We start from the raw sequence: 27,161 nt of genomic DNA, 5'->3' as shown, positions 1-27,161 counted from the left end.
TGACATGCAAATTGATATAAAATTCTAAAATATAGTTAAACATACCCAGTTTTGGCGAAGTTAGTCCAGTATGTCATAACCACTGCACTGAGCATAACGTCGTTCTTTGAGAAGTTGCAGTTGAAAAGTTCTGTGGGACCAATCATAGGGATGCCAAATACATAGGGAACTTCATCACCATGAGCAGAGTCAGCCCAAGATGGTTTCATTTCACTTTGGCAATGGTGGTAAAATGCATAGAAATAAGTTGGAGAACCATATCGAGCATGTAAATCAGCAGTTGCAACGGCAGGTGCCACCCATTGGTGATCGGTAAAAAGTGCAACCAATGTCTTTCTTCGAGTTTCTGGGTTTTCTTTATCAGCCCAATCTGTATACATGAACTTTATGGTTTCTCGAAGCGTATCTTTTCCTTCTGGGTATCCGTACAAATTGTCTACAAAATTGGAGACTGAAAAGTCAAAGTCGCTTAAAGAGACACCATCTTCATTATCTACTATGCCATCCACAAATTTTAAGCCTTCCCCTTGATTAACTCCAAGCATAATATCATAGTTAAGAAACTCCCCTTGTTCCATGAGTATCTGAGGGTCATCTGGAATGACATCACCATCAATGACTGGTCCAAAGGCAATGTGGTATGTAGCTGGTGTGATGGACTGTTGAATGAGTTCTTTGTACTCCTTCTCCCGAAGACAATCAACCAAGTCAATAGTATCCAGCATGTCACAACCCACTTTATCTGCCAATAACCTAGTATACTTGGCAGGCTGGTAGTTCACTGCCCAGCTGGAGAGAGCTGTTCCACTTTGTATGATTGCTTTTTGGAACAAACCTGCAGGTGCAAAATTTGTAAATGCAAATGAAAAACTTAAAAATTGCAAAACAATGCAGCTTTTATGAAGTCTATAATATGTGCACTGTATCTGTACTTATTAAATCAGAGTTGTCAGAACAATACATAAAACACAAGATTTCTTATCTAAAACAATTTACTGGTATTTAAAAGATAGCAAAGTCTGAACTGTAAATTGTTTTAAAACCATCATGACTTGCTTTAGCAGATATTTTTAGAATTGTTAGATAAGCATTTTACCAATTTAATTGCTAGTCGCGGTGCATTTACTCCGACAGAAAGAGAAAAAAACAGGGAAAATCTACATTTGAAAGAATATTCCCAAATCTACTTAACTCCTACAAAAACAAAACTTCTATAAAGCTCAATAAGGTGACTGTACTATACTTTCCTATACCTTCCTCTGCTTAAGTTACATTAATGTCAGCAGTGAAAGCTGTCAATTATACTTGAGTTTTATTACTTCGAATTTATTATTTAGAATGTTTAGCTATCGGCAAATTAAAGTAAGTTGGTAGAAAATGACAATATAACTCACTGTTATAAAGTATTTATATTCACGTTGAATTTACATAGCAGGTCAAATCAGTACAAGTTTTTTTGTTTTTTTTAGAAACAGCACTAATTATGTCCATGCCTATAAAGAAAAAAAAAAAGTTTTTTTTCCTGATTCCATACATATACCCTTTGATCAGATCAGAGAGAACAGATGATACTGCATCTGCCACAAAATCTTTGTCCATTTCTATATTACATATTATAATGGATTTTGCCTTGGTTTTCTGCTGTGAAAGTTTGTGGTATTTTGGCAACAGTATAAGGATGTCTTGATTTTTTTGGTACATGTGGATGTGCAACTGACTTGCATTATACTGTAAATTGCCATAGGTTTGTGGTGCATAATCCACTGTACAAAATTGCAACAGATCTGACATGTTTGAATCTAAATGTTAAGGTCTTATGTATAGTATCGGTCTTTAAATGTGTAAGGCCCACCAGAGAAACTTGTTCTGGAGCCCACCCAATATCTTCATGGTAATAGCCTCATTTACAGCTTCTTTACTGAAATATTGCATGTGTGCTAACTACCCAGAAACCAGCACTAAACATTCCTGGCATCATCCCATATAGTACTGTGCATGCCCTAATAGCTCTATGGCTGGATCATGCAGAATACTGTATGAGAAACGACATGTCCATGGTGAACTTCACATATGCATAAGATTTTAATCAGGGAGCTGTCTTAGTACACAGGGATGCCATCAGACTAAATTTGTGGGCTCCCTTCCTCCTATTATATATCAATATAATAATGTCCTCCATTGCTCTTCACACAGTATAATGTTCCCCAGCCAACTATAGTGACCTCACACAGTATAAAATGCTCCACAGTGGCCCTACAGAATATAAAACATTCTCCAGAGAACCAAAAGTATAATACTCCATAATGGCCCCATATAGCATAATGCTCCCCAGAGCCCCCACAGTGACCCAACACAGTAGAAAATTCTCCTAAGAGCCCTCTCACAGTATAATGTTCCCCAGTGGCCACACATATTATAATATGCTCCACAGTGACCCCACACAGTATAATCTGCTTCCCAGTATTCTGCCCCACAATAATATGCTCCATATATTCCTCATAGTGACTCCTTACTGTATGAATTGCTTCCAAGAGTCCCCCCACAGTATAATATGCTCCCCAGTGCCTCCCACTGTATAATGCTCCACAGTTGCCCCACACAAAGTAATGCTCCCAGTGACTGGATGCCTCAAATTGCTTTAGGCGATCCTCATGAAATTTGTTATTTGTTTTGAATATTTATGAGATTTGTCCTTCTGGTTAGTTTCAGGGATGTCATTTTACTCTTTAACCAGAAGAGGCCTGAAGAAAATGTGATGTCATCCAGAAGCCAGAAGAGGCCTGAAGAAAATACTGGGAAATAGCTCTACCCCCAGGAGAGGTGAGTATAGGTGTTAGTTTTACTTACCTCCCTTGGATGTCACCCTATTATACTCTGAAAATGCCATAAATAGAGACATTTTATATACAGTATGGTTATGTAGATAGGTAGATAGATATCCATACTCAAACAAATGCATCTCCAATTTGGTTAAAGATTTAAAATTGTCATGAAACAACTTCAGCGCAATATCACAACCTTTTAAGGCTTTTGAATGGCTTTTGTTAAATCCTTTTATGACATCATACTGTAGTATACTATCATTCTTAGTGTCAGATATACTTTGCTACATTCTGTACTATTTGGGCCAATAACTTTGTGATGGAATGATTTATTGTGAACAGAGATGTTTAATAAAGAGAAATGTTTGCCTCACTCATGTATGGCACACTAGGAATGGTGGGGCTCCGTGGGAAACGTTTGACATGGGCCTCCCACCGACCAAGTTCCCCCTCAAAGGCCCTGACCGACGGACTGACTGAACTCACCCCACATTCCTGCATAGTGGCCCCTGCACACAGTATTATGCCCATAGTAGCCCTTGCACATAGTATTATGCCACATAGCGGACACTGTACACAGTATTATGCCCCATAGTGGCCCCTACACACAGTATTATGCCCCATAGTGGCCCCTGCACACAGTATTATGCCTTATCGGCCCCTGCACACAGTATTATGCCCTATTGTAGACCACCCATGAACAATTATTATAGAATAATTGGAGAACCAGGGGAGGATGCAAACATAAAAAAACACTGCTATTCACCTCTCCAGGGCACCAGAGCACTCCTCACTGATGGTTTCCATCTTCATTGATGGAACAGACATCATTTGAGCTGGGGCTTGCATCGCGACACATAAGGATGCAAGCCTGGCCCACGTGATGTCTGGAATAAGCCTTCGGAGCCAAGAGAGGTAAAAAAAGACCCCTTGAGTATAATGATAGTGCTTGAGGGGTTCGTGGGCCTGCAGCCTCACTCACCAAACCTAGCTCCTGTTCACACATGCCTCCGTAGAAGGGGAAGTGCCAGCGTCCATGAGCAGGAGCCAGGATTAGTAAGTAAATAGGGCATTTTATCTACTGGTAATGGCCTATTAAAAAAAAATAAAGAAATTGCAGCAGTAGCGGCTGCCGCCGGGCCCGCTGATGTCCCGGGCCCTGTGGCATCCGCTACCGCAGCTACCCTGGTAGTTATGTCCCTAGTGGCATGGGATAACAAAGGGATATTGTAATTAGCATAGAAGAACTATGAATTGCTACTGCTCTATAATGAACGGGATTGTACAGACCCCACAAGCTACTGACTGTAAAGGGTTAATGCACCTAGGCAGGGTCTTGAAAGACTAGATAGAATGGAGTATCTTCATTAGGTTATACTATATAGGTTAATTACTGATTCATTACAAAATGTAAATGTTGAATCAATTCCACCATGCCTCGGTGAGGGGCAAATATTTTTTCCAGATCTATAAAATGCTAAATTTCAAATCAAATGCTGCGTGTGAACTTTATCTAAGATGTGATAAAGCAAGTACAATTCTACTGACAATGTAATGCATCATTCTGCCTGATATATTTTATTCTTAAGACAAATGCAGGCCTCATCAGAAGTCGTCCCATGACAGGACACAAATGACAATACGCTGGCAAAGGGATAAGCACAGCAAAATGTACAAATTTACATTTTTATGCAATGATTTTGTTTGTAAATTGCCCCAACAACAGTGTATGCATGTAGATGTGTTGTAATGCTGTCATTTTGTCACACTGCTACTCTAGAAAATCCTTTGTATAATCCCAAGCTGCCATGCATGCACACTGAGAATCAAGCAGATTGAAAATCAATCACACAGCACCTGCTACTACTGTGCTGGGTGAGTTATTCTTATCAGACACAGCCAGCTGACTCCATAAGTTACACTGCATGATATACTTCAGAGCTGAATTTCAAGTTTTACAACTGACAATACAGTTGAAATGTCTATGTACTAAACTGAACTTCAGCAGAACATTTGAAAACTAAATATCTATAATTTCTGAAACAGAACATTCTGTCCTGTTTCAGCATCAGCGACATAGCAAGAAGTAGCCATGTGCTACAGTAGCCATGTGATGCAGAGATAGGAGAAGGGTCAACTCCAATGGCGGCTTTATCCCACTTAATCATATGTTGTCCCTTGGATAACAACGCTGTCTTATTCTGCATTCTGAAGACTCTCCTATCTTCCAGCAGTCAGCAATGCTTTCCATACCGTGTCAGGATTGAATCTTTGACCCACATACTAGATACCAACCATAGTTGAAACGGTAGAGATGCACAGAGAGAGGTTTTTGCTAGGTTTTTTTATTTTTATTTTGCTGGGTTTCCAGAAGTTTTGAAAGCGAGTCTCGAAGTAAAAGTCCAAACTGAAGAATCATGACATCTTTGGGGTATTTTTGGAGTTGAAAAGTAATGCTTCTATAATATAATGTACATCCTATAGCTAGAAAAGCAGAGGAATGGTGAAATTTTGTAAATCTTTTGTAAATTTTTGTAAATTTTATAAATCTTCATTGTGTTATTGCTTCTATTTCTCATGGACTCAGGTCAAACACCTTTAAATAGAGCAAAATAACTAAAGACCCATATATTTAAATGGGATTCATTAAGTTTTTTATTTTAGTAAATTGTTAGCATTAACCTTTCACCCTTGCCTATCCGTTAAGCCACAAATCTGAACCCTCAACACCTCCTGTCGCTTCCATCTCAAGAACATCCATTAAATCCAATCCTTGCTCACCCCAGAAGCTAAAAAAAATGCTAGTCCATACTCTCAAATTTAAACTACTATAACACCCTTCTCCATCGCCAAATGCTCTCATCCCCCTCCAGTCCACCTTAAACTCTACCACTCACTTAATCCACTTCTCCCCTGTTCTTCAGCAGCAGCTCCCCACTGCCAATCCTTTCACTAGCTATCCTGCATATACCTCTGACCTAATCTCCTGCTACCCGCCCAGACGTAACCTCTGATCCTCTCAAGATGTCCTACTCCATTCTGCTCTTATCAGCTCTTTAAACAACTGTCTCCAAAACTTCTCCAGTGCATCTCCCATACTCTGGAACTCACTACCACGACACATGTGACTGTCCCCCACAATGTCAATCATCAAAAAGATTTTGAATACTCACCTACTCAGGAAGGCCTACAACCGCCAATATCACAACTGCCACCACACCACCATCTGAACAGCTTCTATCCTCACCTACTGTCTCTATTCTCTTTCCCTCATACATTGAGGGTTCCTCAGGGATCAGTACTAATTCCTCTCTGATTCTCCCTCTACAGAGTCCCAATTGGTCAACGATCAGCAGATTTGGCTTTGAGTATCCTCTTTATGCTGATGGCACCCAACTGTATTCTACTTTTTGGAACAGCACCCTTGCACTACTTCAGAAAATGAATGTATGCTAAAGATTACTCTTTCAAGGACTGAACTGATGGTGTTTCTACTATCTACAATCTGACCTAATCCTGATATTTCCATCTCAACCTGCAGTCTATCTATAACTCTGCGGCAACATGCCTAATTGTGGTTACATTTTTACCTCCTGTATCCAATCACTTTTTACCTGTACATAGAAAAAATCTAAAGGAAAAAGATAAGGCATGCTGCTTTTTTTTCCCGCTAACTGAAAAAAAAATCGCTAGTGGGAAAAAATGCGAGAGACTCCCATTGAAATGAATGGGAGATGTTTTTGCAGGTGGATTTTGAGGCGGATTCTGCGTGAAAATTCGCCTACAAAAAACTCTGTGTGAACATACCCTAACTATTGACTATTGTAACTCCCAACTCATTGGTCACCCCCTCCTTAAACTCTCTGTTTATTGTCTGTCTACTGTAGAATACAATTTAACCATATTAGTCTCATGCACAAAGCTCTCCATAATGCTGCACCTCCGTGCATGTCTTCCTTCATCTCTGTCTGCCGCTCTACTTGTGCTTTCCATTTTGCCAGTGATCTGGAATAACATCATTGGTACATATATAATCAGAAGTTACCACTCCCATCTCCAAGACTTCCAAGACTACATGGCTTCTTTGGAATGTGCTTCCAATATTTATGTAGATTCCGTATCCTATCAATATATGCCATTGGAATCTATATCTATAAACTTTTATAACATATCCTGTAGAAATGCCATAAATGTCTAAAATGAGAATTCCCCTTTCACATTCAATGTAGTAATAACAAACCATAGTGGCCAAATAAGTGAACAGGGCATCAAAAATTAGATAAAACATAAAAATAATTACTAAAGATGTGGCATGGTCATCATGTTAATACATAAAACACAAAAAAGTCAATGAAGCTTCTAAGTACTGCACATTAGGTTCATATAAACATATAGGGGTAACAGAAAGTAAGTCTTTAAGACAATGTCTAGGTCTATTGAGAGCAAAATAAATGTAAGGTGTTTAAAAAAATGTAGCATAGTTGTTAGTAGGAATTTGAAGGAATAGAAATTATGTACAAATCTCTATGTACTGTTAGGGTATGTTCACATGGCAGAAAATGGATTACACAATTGAAAATACCGTGCGGTATTCCGCTCTGAATTAGGCCCGAATGAATGGGCCTAATTGGGAGGCAGTCTCGCACTACGGACACCGCGGAAAGATAGGTCATCTAGGTAGTAGCAGAAAAAACAAGCAAGCGGTTCCCATTGAAGTCAATGGGAGCTGTTTTTGGCAGAGGATTTTGAGAGTCAAAATACACTGCGAAAAAACGCAGAGTGACCATACCCTTATAGGACATCCAACCACCCAATGTTTTGAGAAACATCTGCCTAGTAGTCTGTTCTTAGCAATAAATATACAATATTGCATGAATATTCTTACAAATTTTAAAAGTGAATCTTTATTAACAGGTTCATTTCATGTGTATATGGATTTTTTTTTTTAGATCTAATACTAGTCTAATATTGATTTTTTTTCTTCTTTTTTAAAATTTTTTGTTTACTTTATTTTCTGCATTGCAGATTCATATTGAAAACATGAAAACTATAAAGTAACACATGGAATTAAGTAGTTAAATGTAACAAACCAGAATATGTTTATATTTTAGATTCTCTCTATGGTTTGCGCAATATTATTCACATTTTTAAGTACATGTTTACTGAGTACAGAACCCCTTTAAACATGATATTTTTTAAGATTTGTGAAAAAAAAGACAATTTGGGAAGAATATATATGCGTATAGGAACAGCTGTGAGCCCAATGTTCTCTCTAAAAATACATTTTAAAATATTAAATATAGTGAATACATTTAAAAAAAATGAATAAATTAGTTTTTGTATTTCATTAGTGGTGACATTTGTACAGATTTAATGAAAGGATTTATATATACGAGGGCATTAAAGGGGCTCTATCAGCAAAATCATGCTGATAGAGCCCCACATATGCGTGACTAGCCTTTAAAAAGGCTATTCAGGCACCGTAAATGTTATATTAAACTACCCCCCGTTTTAAAATAATAACCTAAAAAAGAATGTGCTCTACTTACGGATCGTGCACCCTGGGCGGGCATTCAGGGTGTGTCTTCATCTTCGTCCACGCCTCTTCTTCTTCCGACGTCCTCTGGTCCCGTCCTCCCCCGACGCTCGTGAGCGGACACTGATATAAAAAAAAAATAGCCTGGGCGCATGCGCAGTAGCATGTGGCTTCTATTACGGTTACTGCGCATGCGCCCAGGCTATTTTTTTTTTAATCAACGTCTGTTCGCGAGCGCCAGAGGAAGACGGGACCCGAGGACATCGGAGGAAGAAGAGGCGTGGGTGAAGATGAAGACACACCCTGAATGCCCGCCCAGCGTGCACGTTCGGTAAGTAGATAACATTCTTTTTTAGGGTATTATTTTAAAACGGGGTGGGGGGGTAGTTTAATATAACTTTTACGGTGCCTGAATAGCCTTTTTAAAGGCTATTCACGCATATGTGGGGCTCTATCAGCATGATTTTTCTGATAGAGCCCCTTTAAATAATGGGCAAGTAGAAACATATGTAATACGGCAATATGATTAATGTGTTCAATAAGAACACGCAAGAAAGGAAAAACCTTTTTAAGATACCTTTATAAAACAAGTTTTCTGCCTAATTATAAATGTGTCCTCACTAGCCTGTGTTGGATGGGTATGTCCAGATTCTTCATGTGTATCACAAGTTTTCCAAGTTTTCTAATCAATGGACACAAGAAAAATTGGAATATTTAAAGGGGTTATCTGGTTTCTAACACTGATGGCTTATACATAAGATACAGTAGGCCATCAATATTAGATCTAACACCTGGGACCTCAGGGACCTGGGACCCCAGTTAGGGGAAAGCTCTTTTATGTACCAGCATGAATGTGCCCCAGTGAACAAAGCAATAGAGACAGAGCTGGATGAATTTGGTATCGAAGAACTTTGCTGGCTTGCCAAAGCCCTGACTTCAACCCCATTGAATGCCTTTGGGATGATCTACAACGGAAAAATTGCAAGACCCTTCCATCCAAAATCATTGTCTAACCTCACAAGTGCTCTTCTGGATGAATGGTCGCAAATTCCACCGTTACAAACAAAAATCTTGCAGAAAGCCTTTCTAGAAGAATGGAATCTGTTTTAGCTTGGGGGCACGGGGGCATCTCCATATTAATGTCTATGGATTTAAAATGAGATGTCATAAAAATTTCTGTAGGTCTAATATGCAGGTGTTCTTTTTTCCATATAGCGTATACAGGGTGTCCGGAAAGTAAGTACTCAAAATGAAATGGTGGGCTTTAGCCAGTATATGAAGCTTTTTTTTTTTAATGAACATGTGACCAGAAATGCACCGAATGGACGCTGCAGGTAGACCAAGATGTCAGTTTCCTATCCCTTGCTGCACCATGTGAAAGGAGAAATTAAGAAGATTTTTTTCTTGTGGGGACATGTCAAGTCCGTTGTGTGTCCAACGCCTGTGCCAACCCGCGAGAAGCTCATTAACCACATCCAGGCTGCGTTTGTCGCGGTGAGGGCCATGCCAGGAGTCTGTGAACGGGTGCGTCAATCCATCTCCTGTCGTTGCACTGCTTGCATTGAGGCAGGCGCCAGCACTTCGATCAATGCTTGTAAACAAGTAACAGTTATTAAACTGATTTCCCATTAAATCGCTTTCTCTTCTTCCTTTCTCCTTTCACATGGTGCAGCGAGGAATAGGAAACCATGGTGCATTTCCGGTCACATGTTCATTAATAAAAACACTTCATATACTGGCTAAAGTCCACCCTTTCATTTTGTGTACGTATTTTCTGGACACCCTGTATAAAATTAAAAAAGGATTAATATCCTGTAAGGGCACATCCAAAAAAAATTACTGATATAGACATCTGTGAGAAGTAAAGTAGATTTTATAAAATTCTTTCAAGTCCAATTCAGTTGGAAATATTTGGTCCAAACCAAAGTTCCCTCATTGCTCTGAAAAGCTGTGAATGACATACTAAAATCTACCTGTACTGCATTCAGCCATTGTCAACCTCTTTAAGGCCTTAACAATGAGTAAGCAGTAGATGATGATATTGATGGTGATAACAATACGGACAATGTTCTACTGGTGGATGTAGCCTGACTGTTAGAATGACGACAGGGAGAAGGAGAGAGAAAGTATTGCTCAAATGGCTGACCAGTTAAATGTTGCCTTTAGAGCTTGCACAGTGCAATGATTTTTTTGGCTAGCAATGTAACTACATTTCTCACATTGGAGATGCCTGCTCAAAGCCACCACCAATAAAGTTTGTAGTTGCAATATTTCTGCCACCTCGCTCAACACCCACATGCTTTAGGTTTAGCACTCCCTGACAAATTATGAGACTTCGCCATGATTTGCCCATGAATTGAACAGAGGAGAAGCAAATCTGCCCCTCTTATAACCATATGTTGGCCAAATTTTGATTTATTGAAAAATAGTTCTCTTGGACATAGACTAAAGTATAATGGCCACCAATATCCGGATTTCAATTGAAATGTTTTGAAATAAAATTTTGTCACTTGCAAACAGAATGATGAGTGAAATATAACAACACAGATTAACACAACGGGACGATTTAAATCAAAATTATTGGAACGCAATTTGGGCACAGACCGATGACTGGAGTATAATAGCCCAGTCCATCACCAAGATTTATATTCAGTTTTTTTCTTTCTTTCAATTTTGTCATTTGTACACAGACTGTTGACTAGAGTGTAATAGTCCAGCCCTGCATTAGGATATAGATTAAAAGTTTTTGAAAACCAATTTTGTCACTTGTACACACACTGAAGGATCTGTATAAATAAGAGTTTGATACAGAAAAATAGGCCAATTTTTATGCCACTGGTATTATATATATAGAATTAGTGACATGACGGGGATCACAAGACTGTCAGTTGGACAGAGAATGAACTGAAATATAATGGCATTGTATAAATGTAAGCTTGACATAGAAAAATAGGCCAATTTTTTTGTGCCTCTGGTCTTAATTGCACAAAACGTTTGGCATGATATGTGTCACAAAACTGTCACATGGACACAGGCTTAAAGAAAGAGAATTGTATTATATCGAGAGCATTGCAGCATGGCACACAGTAATGGCTTCCTGAGCGTCAACAGGAACAAACTGTTATTATTTATTATTATTATTATTATTATTATTATTATTATTATTATTATTATTATTATTATTATTATTATTATTATTATTTTATTTATATAGCACCATTAATTCCATGGTGTTGTTCATTATTATATTAATTCCATGGTGTTTTACATTTGGGGGTTTAAATACAGTACACAAAATATACAAACAAATACAATACTAAAATGACCGACTGGCACAGTGGGATAGAGGTCCCTGCCCGCAAAGGTTTACAATCTATGAGGGAATTGGGATAGAGACAGAAGGTGAGGGGAGAAACTGTTCAGATGGTGGTATGGTAACAGTAGTGTTACTGGAGGCTGTAGGTTTTCCTGAATAGGTGAGTCTTCAGAGCCTTCTTGAAGCCTGTGATTGTGGGGGGTCAGTCTTATGTGTCTTGGTAAGGAGTTCTAGAGTATGGTGGATGCACTGGAGAAATCTTGGAGATGGTTGTGTGAGGAGCAGATAAGAGCAAAGTGGAGTAAGAGGTCTTTGGAGGATAGGAGGTTACGTGTGGGCAGGTAGCAGAAGATTAGGTCGGAGATATGTGGAGGGGACAGAATGTGGATGGCTTTATATGTTAATGTTAGTAGCTTGAATTCAATTTGCTGGGCAACGAGTAACCAGTGAAGGGATTGGCAGAGGGGAGTAGCTGATGAAGAACAAGGGGCGAGATTAATTAAATGCACAGTTAAAGGTGGACTGGAGGGGCACAAGAGTGCTTGCTGGGAGTCCATGAAGAAAGGTGTTGCAGTAATCTAAGCTGGAGATTATGAGGGCATGGATTAGCATCTTTGCAGTTTCTGGGGTGAGGAAGGAGCGGATTTGATTAATGTTCTTGAGTTGGAGGCAGCAGGATGTGTTGAGGGCTTGAACGTGCGACTTGAAGGATAATTCAGAGTCCAGGGTTATCCCAAGGCATCAGACCTGTGGGACAGGGGTAAGTATGGTTCCATTAACTTTGATAGATGAGTCAAGTAAAGGGACCGTACGGGGTGGGGCAAAGATGATGAACTCTGTTTTCTCCATTTTGAGTTTGAGAAAGCGGGAAGAGAGAAAGGAGGCTATGGCAATTAAACAATCTGGAACTCTGGCTAACAGAGAGGTAATGTGTGGTCCAGAGAGGTATATTTGAGTGTCATCGGCATAGCAATGGTATTGAAAACCATGAGATTCTATGAGTTGGCCCAGGCTGAGCGTGTAGATGGAGAACAGGAGGGGTCCTAGGACAGAGCCATGGGGGACACCTACAGAGATAGGGTGTTGTGAGGAGGTAGTATTCAAGTGGGGGACACTGAATGTGTGGTTGGTGAGGTATGAGGAGATCCAAGAAAGGGCCAGGTCTGAGATACCAAGAAATGAGTGTTTCTAACAAGAGGGAGTGGTCAACTGTGTCAAAGGCAGAGGAGACTTTATGACTGGTCTGTCTCCTATCTCTCTCTAAAATCTCCATTTCTCTCAATTAATTATAAATTTAAAATATATATCTGTCTATAAACAACTATCCACCCTATATATATGACTATATTCTGTTTTAAACTGTTTTACTATCTCATACAGACTCTGTCTGAGGCATTGATCTAGTATTTTGTTTCCTCCCAAAATTTTCCTTTTCTCTGTCTTGTTCTGATTGTAAAATGGTCTGGCCAAAATTAATTTGAGAAATTTTGTATTTTTTGGATTTTGGAAATTTAGACAAAATTCTATTCAAAGCAATTCACTAATCTCTACTGAGAACTAGAGGAGGTCTGTGAGCCAGGACCATATTTAGTTTCTTGAATAAAAGTACTTCTTAGACGGCTTAAAAAAAATCTACTATAAAAATACCGTATATACTCGAGTATAAGCCGACTTTTTCAGCACATTTTTCATGCTGCTAAAGCTCTCCTCAGCTTATACACAAGTCAGGGTCCATGGAGCACAGAAAACTGGAAGGACCTGGAAGGGGGAGGTCCTTTAGTGCTACTGCTCTTTGATTGGCTTGTCATGAGGTCACGAGACTGTGATGTCATCAAAGGTCCTGTAGTCACTGGTATGTAACATCTGCAGAAAAGGTGGAGTCTAAATCCTAGTAGCTCCGCCCACACCAGAGTCCGATCACATGGTCAATACGTCATCAGAGGTCCTTCAGCACACTAGGATTTAGCATCTACACTGCAGATGAGTGGCCAGGATTCATTGTGTCTTATGGAAGATGTCTGTTGTATGGAGGAGAGGAAGCTACAGTAACGTGACACACACAGGTACCTTCCTTTAGTTACTCTGCCTATTATTGTCAGGCATTTGGGGTTATTAATTTTTTTTCAGTAACTCCATGTGCCTCACATTAATAACAGTTAACCCCATCATGTCCCTCATATTAACCCCTGTGTGCCCCATATAAGGGTTACTAAGATACCTAATTATTACCTCCATAGGTCCCACATATCAGTAACTCTTATGTGAGGCACACAGGGGGTTAATGTGAGGGACATGATGGGGTTAACTGCTATTACTATGAGGCACATGGAGTTACTAAGCTGTAATGCACATGACCAGACTTTTTATCTGCAATGGTGGATTTCCCCCTCGGCTTATACTCGAGCCAATAAGTTTTCCCAGTTTTTTGTGATAAAATTAGGTGTCTCGGCTTATATTCGGATCGGCTTATACTCAAGTATATACGGTACCTTTGTTTCAATTTTTATTGCAAAGATATTTTTGATAATTCTTACAGGTTTCAAGTCGCTATGAATAGTTTAAAAAAAATCTTAAAATATGTGTTTTTTAGACCAAAAACTGAGCACTCACAATAGTGAAAATTTTAATCACTTTACAGCAAGTGCTATGAATATGCAAATTGGTAAAAGTTAATTTTGTTATCCTCGATGTTTCTTCCACTTCAACTTTAGCTTTATTTTAACTTTGTACAAGGTCTTTCCACAGGGTTGAGATGCACATGACACAGATATTTCTCTTAACTCTATGCATAACTTATACATGGAATCAAAATACAAGGGAGTATATAGGCTCAGTGCATGCTATAATATGGTTTTCCCATGAGTATAATATACTCAATTACTTACAAATATGTATAGAATAATATTTGTAATTTATAGTATTTAAATATGTATAATTTTCAATAAATCTTTAATCCCACTTTGGTGGATCTCTCTGTATATTGAATTGGAAATCCATGATCCCGATCATAAAACTATTCCCTACCTATGGTCGCATAAATCATCGTCCTGACCTGTGCCTTGCTTTTCTATACAGCTTCTGCTTCATGAATGTTCATAGTTTGCTCTTCTGCAGCAGACACTTGGAGTATACTGAACATGTGCTGGTCCAGACACAACTATATGGTCTTTACTGGGCAAATGCCCAATGATCTTTATAGGGCAAATGCCCTATAAGAATACTGCAATGTATTATACATTATATTGTACAACTGTAAACCTCTGTATTCTCCTCCATAAAGATTTATTGAGTATATTGTCCAAACTCCTGTTTATAGCTTTGCCCGTCATTATCCATTCACCTAAGTAAGGGACAGTAAGGCTCCATGATATTAGATTTATGACACCTTCACCAATCCTATATTTCACCCATCCTCTCTGCTCTCACTGGATAAACAGTTAATGAACATGCTGTAAAATATTAACTTTCCTTACAGACTAGTCAGCATTGTCAGAGGCTTTCAGCATTCTTCATCTACAGGTCTGAAGGCTTCACTGCTTTGTTATATATGAGAGGAGTGTCTCACAAAGTAATAAGGCCATTTGACCTATTGGTAAAGAATGGGAAACTTGGATTCCTAACTTTCTCTTCTCTGTGCAAACCATTGGTGTAACTACTGGGTAGTAGCAATAGCCACTGCCACAGGCCGTTACCTGCTGGGGTAACCCCATAGGAAGTGAAGGTGGCTGTGAGCAGGAGTGGGGATCGATAAGCGAGGCCACGGGCCCGCGACACCCACAAATACTGCTATCTTTTCAGACCCCCGAGTATAATGATCGGAGGGCCAGAGGAGGTGAAGGAACAAAAAATACTGATACTTACCTCTCATGCACTCCGGGAGTCTGTGGGCCTGTGTGGTGGCTTTCCAGATGTCATGTGGGCTAGGTCGGTGTCATTATGCATCACGACACACACCTGGCTCATGTGACGTCTGGTCCATATTTGAACTAGGCTGAAATCAGCGGGAAGTGCGCCGGAGCCAGGGAGAGGTAAGTAACATTGTTTTTTTATGTTTGTATCCTCCCCTTATACTAAAAAGACCCCAGAGTATCATAATTGTTTATAAATGGTTCACTAAGGGGCATAATACTGTGTGCAGTATACTGTGGCTCATATTAGTGTGTGCAGGAATGGTCGGGGTAGGGGGTGGCCCCCATGTCAAACAGTTGCCTTGGGACTCAGCCATTCCAGTTACACCACTGGTGCAAATGTAGAATTTATGTGACCTGTGCCCAGCACAACCCCCCTCCCAACCAAGTACCAAATCTTCATGAACCAAAATTACAAAGGAATCATGAAAATTTGTAAGCATCATACAGTAGCTAGTAATATTCAAATTACATTTACAGTAAATTGTCTATACAACTTTCCTATGGTATTTCTATAGGACTCCCTGGAGTCATTGCTCTGTATTCTAAATAAGAATCATCAGTAGTCTCCTGAGGATGAGTGCATTCATGTGACTTTACACTGATTTCCCATCCACATACAATAGAAATACAATACTTATACAGGGTGACACCAGGGACTAAACTATTAGATTTACATAAAAAATATCATGGTAGTTATCCACAAAAGGATGCATTATAAATATTATGGGTCGTAGTTTCTGCAAGAAAACTCCTTTAAAAGATCTTTGAAATCTTACTATCTTCAAATTGTCTTCAAATAAATTGTAGGATGATATTGGTATATCTTAAAGCAAAATAATCTTAAATTGTCTGTATTCATGCCCCTTGAACTTTTTCACATTTTCTCACCTTACAACCACAAATTTAAATATATATTTAAGTCCAGCTGTGGGTAATTTAGTCTCAGCATTAATACACTTGTTCTGTGAAGGCCTCAGTAGTTTGTTAGAGAACACTAGTGAACAAACAACATCATGAAGATCAAGGAACTCACCAGACAGGTCAGAGATAAAGTTATGGGGAAGTTTAAAGCAAGGTTAGATTATAAAAACATATCCTACGCTTTGACCATCCAAAAGAGCACTATTCAATCTATCAACTAAAAATGGAAAAATTACTCTACAACTGTAAACCTACCAAGTTTAGCCGCCCACCTAAACTGACAGATCGCGAGGAGAGTGCTAGTCAGAGAAGCATCCAGAGGCCCATGGTCACTCTGGAGGAGCTGCAGAAATCCACAACTCAGGTAGGAGAATCTGTCCTCAGGACAACTATAAGTTATGCACTCCATAAACAAGGCTTTATGGAAGAGTGGCAAGAAGAAAACCATTGTTGAAAGAAAGGCTTAAGAAGTTAAATTTACAGTTTGCCACAAGCCATATAGGGAATACAGCAAACATATGGAAGAAGGTGCTCTGGTCAGATGAGACCAAAGTTGAACTTTTGGACTATATGCAAATTGCTATATGTGGCAGAAAGATAACACTGCTCATCTCCCTGAGCAGGGTAGAAAACAGAGAGTGGACACCAAGTGCACTTGTAGGGTTGTGAACAGTCACAACACTTGAAGAGCGTATTAGGGTGAGCGTGGCAGCACTTCAATCTGTCACCGGAGGACCAGGGAGGTAATGGAGAGGAGTAAAGGACCAGAGGTGTGGAAGAACCGCGTTCTCTGGTGTACAGAAGAGGATGGTAAACCAAGGTCCAAACTCAAACAATTTATTGGATTATATACAGTACAGCACAAAACACTCCCCACTGTGATACATGGTAGTGGCAGCATCATGCTATGGAGAGGCTTTTCTTCAGCAGGGACAGGAAAGCTGGTCAGAGTTGATGGGAAGATGAATGGAGCTAAATACAAGGCAATCCTGGAAGAAAACCTGTTGGAGGCTGCAAAAGACCTGAAAATAGGAAGGAGATTCACCTTCCAGCAAGACAATGACCCTAAACATATAGCAAGAGTTAATGTGGAATGGTTTAGATCAAAGAATATCCATGTGTTAGAATTTCCCAATCGCAGTCCAGACCTAAATCCCATTGAGCATCTGTGGCAAGACATGAAAATTGCTGTTCACAGACCCCATCCAATCTGATTGACCTATTTTGCAAAGAAAAATGACCAAAAATCTCAGACTCTAGATGTGCAAAGCTGGTAAAGACAGAACCCAAAATACTTTCAGCTGTAATTGCAGCGAATGGTAGCTCTACAAAATATTGATATAGGGGGGCTGAATAGTTTTGCACATTACACTTATCATATTTTTTTTTTTTTTCAATTCTCATTTTATTATGATTTTTTACAACATTTTACAAAGAAGAAATGTTCACCACATACATACTCTAATACAATAACAAAAAGGATTGTACACTGTAGTCATAGCGCAATACCTAAAAAGGTAAAGTCTGTAAATAATTTGTGAGGAAATAACAGACAATAAACATAAAGAAACCGGTAACATAACACCAACCAACGATGGAAAACGTGGGGAAGTATGAAGATGTTTGTGAGCCAATCTTATATCAACTGATCTCAAAAATTGGGTGTAGAGTCAGTAGATGGAGGGGGTAAAAGGGGGGGAGTGGGGGGGGGTATTAGGAGGGGGGGGGGGGTCATAGGGCAACCATTGACATGAATCAGGTAGAAGAAGACCACCAAGGGGACCAGGTCCACAAGTATTTATCGTGAGTTCTCTCCTTCCAACTGATTAGCTCCTCGAACCTAGCTATTTGATATACTTTTTCCTTCCAGGCTTTTACAGTAGGGGGAGAATCTTGTAACCAATGTAGTGGTATAAGGGATTTAGCAGCTTCCAGTAAGTGTGTGGTCAAATTTTTCTTAGAGGGAATGTACTCAAGAGAGGCTTTGGCTAAGAGGACTTCTGCCGGACCGAAGGCGTGTTTGCTGTTCGTGATAACAGAGATTTGTTCCAAGATGTCACACCAATACTTTTGTATAATTTCACATCCCCACCATATGTGCAGCATCGACCCTGGGGCCTTCTTACATCTCCAACACACATCTGACTCTGAGAGCTGTCTGTGAAACAGCCACTGGGGTGTTCTGTACCACCTCGATACAACCTTAAAGTGTGACTCTTGCAACCTCACGCACCTAGAGAAACCGTGGGAATGCGTCAAGATAAATTCAGATTCCTGATCTGTGAATGCAGTTCCAAGTTCCAGTTCCCAGGAGCTCAAGTAAGTGGGCTTGGAAGGGCATTCCTGCTGCAATAAAAACATCTTGCACATCGATATCTTTCTACTGGAGTCTAATTTACTTGTCAGGTTTTTCTCAAAATTAGTGGGTGATCTCAAAAGATTTACCTGCTTCCGAGCGGTATTTACAACATGAACAAAATGAGCATAATCCAAGAAGGTGAGATGTGGTACAGATAGCTTGGCTTGTAATTCCTCCTGAGAGAGCGGAGAGCCATTTTGTATTAGATCTGATACTTTCCAGTTGCGGAGCCTCATCCACCACTGAGGCGTCCGAAACCTGCAAGAGGAGGTGAGGTTTGGGAGTAAACTAGCCGGCGTACAAATGGAGGTACCACCTCCCAGTCTTTCTTTATAGAGACACCAAGTCTCTGCTGGGCCCTTCAAGAGAATATCCACATCTGTCTTCGCGAGATCTCTGCGTTCTGGCAACCATAACCAATATAACATGCGAGGGCCGTGGTTAATACTCTCTAGAGTCGTCAGTGAGGGGCATTTTGACGGATAGGTGTAGGCCATCCATCTGGACAATTGTATCGCTCTGTAGTACAAGTGGATATCCGGCAGACTCAGTCCACCATCTCGCTTGTCTCTAGTCAAGAAAGAGTAAGGCAATCTAGGTTTTCTCCCTTTCCATAGATAAGAAGAGAAAAGTCTGCGTAAACAGGTAAAGAATTTGGGTGGGACATAGACAGGAAGCATTTGGAGAGTATATAATATTTTAGGGACTATGTACGTCTGTAAGAGGTTCCTGCGGCCTATCCAAGAGATCATGGGCAGATCATATTCCCTTAACAGCTTTTTGATATTGGACAAAAGAGGGAGATGGTTATATCTATAAACGTTTCTGGGATCGGCTGGAAGGTGAACTCCTAAATACTTAATAGTATCAGCCTTCCAGGTAAAGGGGGAGGTACTGGCCAATCTGTCAGCTTCTGCTTTGTTCAAAGACACATTTAAGATCTCAGACTTAGAGACATTCATCTTGTAATTCGAGAGCTGTCCATACATGTGAATAATTTTTAGTAATTCAGGTAGGCCTGACTTTGGGTTGGATATACAGAACAATATATCGTCTGCGAAAGCTACAGCTTGGAGCGATGCATCCCCAGCACAAAAGCCACGAATCCTATCATTCTGCCTTACAGCTTGCAGTAACACCTCCAGGGTAAGAACGAATAAAGATGGTGATAACGGGCAGCCTTGACGAGTGCCGTTTGAGATGGCAAAATAATCTGACAACACACCATTCGTCCGCAGTCTGGCATGTGGCTGTTCGTACAATGTAAAAATAGCTTTGACAAACTTGGCCGGGAAGCCAAACGACAGGAGAGTAGCTTCCATAAAACTCCAGCTCACCCTGTCGAATGCCTTCTCGGCGTCTACACTAAGCAGTAATAACGGGGTGTTTTCTCTTCTAGCTATGGACATCGCGTGCAAAAGTCTAATAGTATTGTCTTTACCTTCTCTATGCACGACGAAGCCCGACTGTTCGTCGCATAGCACGCCTGGGAGTAGAGATCTCATCCTCATCGCCAGGAGTTTTGACCAGATTTTGAGGTCCAGGTTCAACAAAGATATCGGGCGATAACTGCCACATTCTTGCGAGTCTTTTCCTTCCTTGGCGATGAGGACAACATGTGCCTCCTGCGTTTGCCGTGGCATAGACTGTCCCTGTAGGAGAGAGTTGCAAAATTTAGTGATATAAGGTAGTAATTGCTCTGAGAACTTTCTATAATACAACAATGGAAGGCCATCTGGTCCCGGGGCTTTCCCAATTGGGAATGAATTTATGACTCTAAGGACTTCAGCCGACGAAACCTCTGCAAGTAGCTGAGAATGTTCTGATTCGGGTATCTTAGGAAGTGAGATTGAGCTAAAAAAGTTTGTGAGCCCTTGACTACTATCTGAAGTATGAGAGGCTGTGTCGTTAGAGTCTAAATTGTAAAGATTGTTATAAAATTCGCGAAAGGCCTCCGATATGCGTTCAGCGTCTCTCTCAAGAGCACCCGAGGCAGTTTTTATCGCAGCGATATGAGTTTTTTCTTTCTCTTTTTTAAGCATGGCAGACATAAGGCGTCCGCCTTTGTTGCCGTGTGTATAAATTCTGAGTTTAGAATATAAAAAACTCTTCATAGCTGTCTCATTCAATGCCTTTTTTAACTTCTCCCTTAGAACTAGCAGCTCAGCGTGAACATTCCGCAACGCTTGTTGCTTGTGTATCCTTTCTAAGGCCGATATTTGGGCCAACAAGGAATCAATCTCTTTCTGTCTAGCTTTTTTCTTGGCTGAAGCCTTCGATATAAGCACTCCCCGAATGAAGCATTTATGGGATTCCCAGAGGATTGGGGAACTCACATCAGGAGTATCATTCATTTTAAAAAATTCAGATAATGAATCCGCTACTTGTTTCGTTATGTTTGCATCATCTAACAAAGACTCATTAAGCCTCCACGTCCATTGTCTGGAAGGAAGGTCTGGGAAAGCAATGGTGGTAGTGACAGGGGCGTGGTCAGACACACTAATACAACCTATGGTCGACTTGATTACCCGGGATGCAGAGGATGTGGAGCAAAATACATAATCTAACCTCTGGTGGGAATTATGCGGAGTGGAGAAGAAGGAGTAGTCTCTCACTTTGGGGTTCACCAACCTCCAGGTATCAATCAACTGAGCATCCTGCAAGGCAATGTGAAGTTTCCGCAATGCTTTCTGGGAGATAGCTGACTTACAGGTGGACGTATCCATGAAGGGATCTAAAGCCACATTCATGTCACCACCCAGGATTATTTCACCTTCCGAGAAAGTCGAAAGGTTCTGAATAGCATCACATAACCACTGGATTTGGCTCTTGTTCGGAGCATAAAATGTAGCTAATGTGACCTTACGAGCGTGAAGAAAGCCCTTAAGAAAGAGGTATCTGCCATCTGGGTCTGTGAGTTGGCTTGTAACAATAAAAGGACAGGAGTTCTTAACGGCGATAGCCACTCCTCTAGAATTAGAAACCAAGCTATTAGAATAGAACCACTGGGAATATAGTGATTTAGGGGGTTTCGGAATGCTATTTTGGGAGTAGTGAGTTTCCTGAAGCATCAATATATCAGCTCCAATCTTTTTAGACAGATTCATAACCCAATGTCGCTTATTTGGCGAGTGGAGACCTTTCACATTGAATGAAGTAATTATAAGCTGTGTGGGAGAAGACTCGGTCCTAGCCGGGGGGGACATCTTCTAAAGAACAGTGGAGAAGCTTAATCACAAATAAGACAAATCTGTAATGAGCACGTACCAGACGAAAATCCCCAAGGGACAAAGAAGTCAATGTTACCCAATAAAAACAAAAAAAACAAAAAAAACAAAAAAAACAAAAAAAAAAAAGGGGGGGGGAGGGGGGGTAAGAAGAGGCTAAAGGTACGGAGGGGCAAGGAGGGTTGGGGGGTCAGGAAGGGAGCTTGCGATTCCAAGGGGTGCCCTAGTTCTACACCTCAAGGGCCAAAAAAGAGGAACCAAGAAAGTGAGACCCAGGACAAACCGAGGGATCAGCGGTATCAATAAACACAAGTCGGTGAACTATGAGGTGGGGGTAGGAGTATATTCCTGATCGGTATCCAGCCCAAAACACCTCGTCTCAGAACAGGCTCGTGGGCAAAAGAGCCATAAATACAACAAATGGCAATATGCAGTACAATACAAAATAGGGTAGAAAAATAGCAAACCATAGTGATAGTGAAGTAGCTAAGTAATAAAGCTCTAAACCATAGCATAGAAAAGTGCATGACAGTCGGAACCATGAGTAATATTCTAGGATGTCCTGCAATACACATAACAAACCAGGTAATTATAAGAAAGAAGGCACGTAGTTTGAGAAAATAAACCTGAGACCAGGGAGTCCATATCAAGACGTAACTTGTTTCAATTTTGAAAGTGCTTTTCTCATTCTCGGCGACTTGGCTGTTGATCCATTCCACGTGGATAACGGAGGAAGGTCTGGAAGCTGATCAATATCAGCAGTAGGTAACCATGACTGAATAGGTAGTGGGTCGATATCTAGTACATGCCAAAGCGGGTCAAGGTCTTCCGGTGTGTGGACCGTAATGCGTCTGCCCCGGAGCGTGATAGCAAGTCCAAATGGGTACAACCACGCGTATGGTATATTACGCGCTCTAAGAACCTCCAGTAGCGGTCTCAGCATCCTACGTTTGCTCAAAATGGAGGGGGCTACATCCTGATATAGAGAAATCTCTGCACCTTCATAAAGTATCTGGTCTTTCACTCTGGCTGCAGATAATAATGCCGCAGTGTCCACAAATGACAGCAAGCCACATATAATGTCTCTCGGTGGTTCTCCTTGTTTGGGCTTGGCCCTGAGGGCTCTATGAATGCGCTCTATTACAATCCCCTGGGCCCTCTCTTTCCCCAGTAAATTTGTAAAAACATCGTCCGCCATTTTGGGCAAGTCCTCTGCTAAAACAGACTCAGGGAGGCCTTTTATCCTTATATTTTTACGTCTGGAACGGTTTTCCTGATCTTCAACTAATAATAAAGACTTGTCTATCATGTCCTTATGCTTTTGAAATTGGTCTGCAATAATATCAGAGTGCGATCTTACCGCCGAATATGCTTCTTCTAAGGCCTGCACCCGTTGTCCAACAGATTGTATTTCAGTCTTGATCTCAGACACCGCTTTGTCTAGAGCTTTGGTCAAAGCTTTCTGTGAAAAGAGTTTGGACACGCTGACAATCCCACTATCTCCGCCATCTGTATCAGGAGTGCCGTCTTCCTCCGAATCCTCCAGGAACTCACCGTCTTGCCTGCAAGCCGGCGCCATCTTGTGAGTACTCGCCGGAGGGGTAAGTGTTTTTTTCCGCAGGAACTTCTGCATGTCGCCTTGTTTGGAGACCCTGGGTGTGCTCGGGCCTTCCAGGGACCGATCCCTGTTAGTTTTGCCCATCTGGGGTTGCTATAAAGAGGCTAGACGAGGTGTAATGGGCCCGAATCGAAGGAGCTCTAGCTCCGAGCGTCCTTCTCCATGCGCGGTCAGGCTCCGCCCCCCACACTTATCATATTTTTGATTAAAATTTTATAACCATGTATCATTTCCCTTCCACTTCACAATTATCTAATAATTTGTGTTGGTTATGCCTTAAAATCTCAATAAAATACATTTAAGTTTGTGGTTGTAAGGTGACAAAAAGTGAAAAGTTCAAGCCACTGTATCTATGATGCTAGGAGTTCCTGTCTCCAAGTGCCATAATACAGAAACTGGATTAAATTATTGATCAAATCTATGCTAGCTCCTTGCTGCATAAATTTCTGATTTTGGTACATTGAGGTGCAGAAGATGTGTTTCATTTACTAAGAGGCATGACCTTCTTAAAAAATTAGTTGTGCCGAATCCTGGCACAAGAGAGATCAAAATTTGCATAGGAAGTATCAGTTTTGATAAATCTTCCCCATTGTATCTAGTATTATTCTAGTTTTATTCTGACTTTCACAGTCTTGGAATTTAGTAGTGATCCTTTTCTAAAAAGAAGGAATGTGCACGAGGATTAAAGGGGCTCTATCACCTGATTTTACCAGTGTATACTCAGTGTGAAGGCTCTGTTGCGGTTCCATATGAATGAAAGGAAGCAGCCGGACACAGCCTTTAACCCCCTGTGCGCCGGCTGCGTCCATTCATTCTAATGGGAGACTAGCTAATATCTCCAGTAGCTGCTTACCTGCAGAGATGGCTGGTCCGATGCCCGGGGTTCTCGTTCTTCTTCACCTCGCTGCCCCCACCTCCCAGGTTAGTGTTAAAGAGCTAGGAAGAAGGTGGAGCTTGTGGCTTTGGAGAGTGTGGGTGGGTACTGGGAGGGGAAACGTCACGTCTCCCCTCCCATTATCCGCCCACACTCTCCTAACCAGGGAGACAGGGGGCAGTGAGGCGAAGAAGAACCAGAACACCGGGCACCGGACCAGCCACCTCTGCAGGTAAGTGGACACCCGGGTGGACTAAGTAGCCAGAGGATTAAAAAAAAAATCCTCTGGCTACTTAGTGATTTAAAAAAATCGCTACACAGTGTGCATTCTAACAATTAAAACGTTCAATTATTAGATTCCATGCTGTATAGTGAACCGGATTGTTTTTAAAATCCGATCTCTGATTAGTAAAAAAATCCCATTGACTTGCATTGGGATCGGAATTGGGATTGAGATCGGGTTCGAATGAAAAATGATTGGAAATCAGATTTCAAAATCGATCCTGAAAAGTCAAGATAGGCTCAACCCAAATCTTGATTTAGACTACGCAGCCTTTTCTCATAAAAAAAAGTATAAGTGGCGAGAGCAGCATAACATCTAGTAAAAAAAAAAGGTGCAAAACCTTCATAAATGAAGTGTAAGGCTGAAAAAGACTCCAAAAAGGTGCAATTTATGCCAAAAAAGGGGCAAGTATCTTAATAAATGTGCCCCAATATGCTAATCAGGTGAGACAAATAGCAGCGGACCACTCTTCTGACAACAGAGGGATTAGTTAGCATATTGGGCACAAAATCTAAAGCAATAAATGCTCAGGAACAGTGAGAAAGTTAGAGAAAATGGAATCTGCTCTTTTTTGAAGGATGGGGTGGTATCCATTGAAAGATGCAAAAGACTTGAACTTGGTGGAGAGGGTGAAATGTCTTTAAGTTTGAGACCCCACGTTATGAAGCTTTAGTTATTTTGCTAAAAAAAAAAAAAAATCTCATTTTAGATGTGCAAAGCTGGTAGAGACCCCAAAAGACTCACAGCTGGAATTGCAATGAAAGGCGGCCCTACAAAGTATTGATATGGGGGGCTGAATACTTTTGAACACACTTTTCAAATTTTTATTGATTAAAATTTTATAACCATGTATCATTTTCCATCCATTTCACAATCATCTGCTACTTTGTGTTGGTTATCAATTAAATTCTCAATAAAATACATTTAAGTTTGTGGTTGTAAGGTGATAAAATGTGAAAAATTTCAAGGTATGAATACTTTTGCCAGCCACTCTACGGCAATTGAGATGTTTTGTAAATGTGGAAGGTTTTCACTTGCATCCAGAAGTATGTGATGTGTCTTTCTTAATCTTATCTCTTGGTTATACACTAGACTCATAACCTTTCTATTTTCTATTGACAGTCTTAGGAAGGCTTGTTATTAAGGAATGAGTAGTGCCTTTTATTGATATCATTTTGGAGTGCATATAATGTGTTGAAAAATGTTCGTTATTTATTTAGTTTGTGGGGAATATTACGAAAACCATCTGCAAAAAGCTATAATTCTTAATCAGTTTTTTTACATTCACCAAATAGAATAATAATTTATCTATGAATCATTCTGATCATAGCTATTATGCATACAATATTATTAGCTTTTACTACTTTTGCTTGCAAAAAAAACCTTATTAAAAATGTGTCTGTGTGTTTTTTATTACTTTCCAAAACACATAATAGGGTTTTTTATTTTTTTATTTTTTATTTTTTTCAACACTAAGGCTAGGTTCACATCTGCGTCCGGGTTCCCTTCAGAAACCTAAGCCCAATAAAAAAAACGGTTACCTTAGGAAACCCCTGGACTCCGTAGACTATAATGGGGTCCCTGTGGTTTCTACTCAATTTCTACCCAATAAGGGTGAAAACTGTGAAAAGAAAAGCACTGCCTTCAACACTTTTCTCTCTGCATTTTTCATGCAGAGAGGGGAATGGAATGCCCAAACATAGTACAAGCACTGGTGTGAACTCGGTGTAAATGTGTAAGACAAAATATTTTTTTGCTTAGGATTTACTTACCTTTGCAACACTTTATGTATATTCCTATGTTTTTTTCTTAGGAGAGGATTTGACCCTACAGTCCTTTGATCTCTCTGCATCAAAGTGTAATATCTACATTAGACTTACAATACTCTATCAGGTACAGCACTAGGCAAGACCTAATATTCTTTGGTGCATAACAAAACTAGAGGCATTCCCTATCAGTATGTCTTTGAAGTGTGGGAGAAGACTGCGTTCACATGGAGTTTTTTGGTCAGGAATTTGGTCAGGAAACTGACTCAGATTCCTCTTCCTAAAAATGCCTCACCATTTGGAGGAGGAATTTGAGTTAGTTTCCTGACCAAATTCCTGACCAAAAAACTCTGTGTGAACGCAGCGGGAAACCAACAAGGAGAACATACAAACACTTTGCAGATGTTGGCCTTGGCTGGAATCAAAACCAGGACTCCAGCACTGCAAAACAGCAATACTGAACTAAACCACCATGCTGCCCGTGCTTTCCACTGTAAAGTTTATAGAGGTAGCACCCTACTCTTTCAA

At 40.4% G+C, this 27,161-nt stretch overlaps 1 protein-coding gene across 2 annotated transcripts in view; it reads right to left on the bottom strand.

Annotated features, from left to right (window-relative positions):
- NLGN4X (neuroligin 4 X-linked) overlaps window positions 1-27,161 on the bottom strand; it is a 268,537-nt gene that overhangs the window by 21,525 nt on the left and 219,851 nt on the right. For both annotated transcript variants that reach the window (XM_075263663.1, XM_075263664.1), the window contains one exon: window positions 46-835. In XM_075263663.1, coding sequence (XP_075119764.1) covers window positions 46-835 — 790 coding nt within the window. The remainder of the gene's footprint in view (window positions 1-45; window positions 836-27,161) is intronic.

The sequence above is a fragment of the Leptodactylus fuscus genome, chromosome 2 (genome assembly GCF_031893055.1).
Source record: "Leptodactylus fuscus isolate aLepFus1 chromosome 2, aLepFus1.hap2, whole genome shotgun sequence".
In the NCBI taxonomy this organism is placed as follows: Eukaryota; Metazoa; Chordata; class Amphibia; order Anura; family Leptodactylidae; genus Leptodactylus; species Leptodactylus fuscus.
The sequence above is the reverse complement of the archived record's forward strand: the minus strand, read 5'-3'. Positions and strand labels throughout refer to the sequence as shown.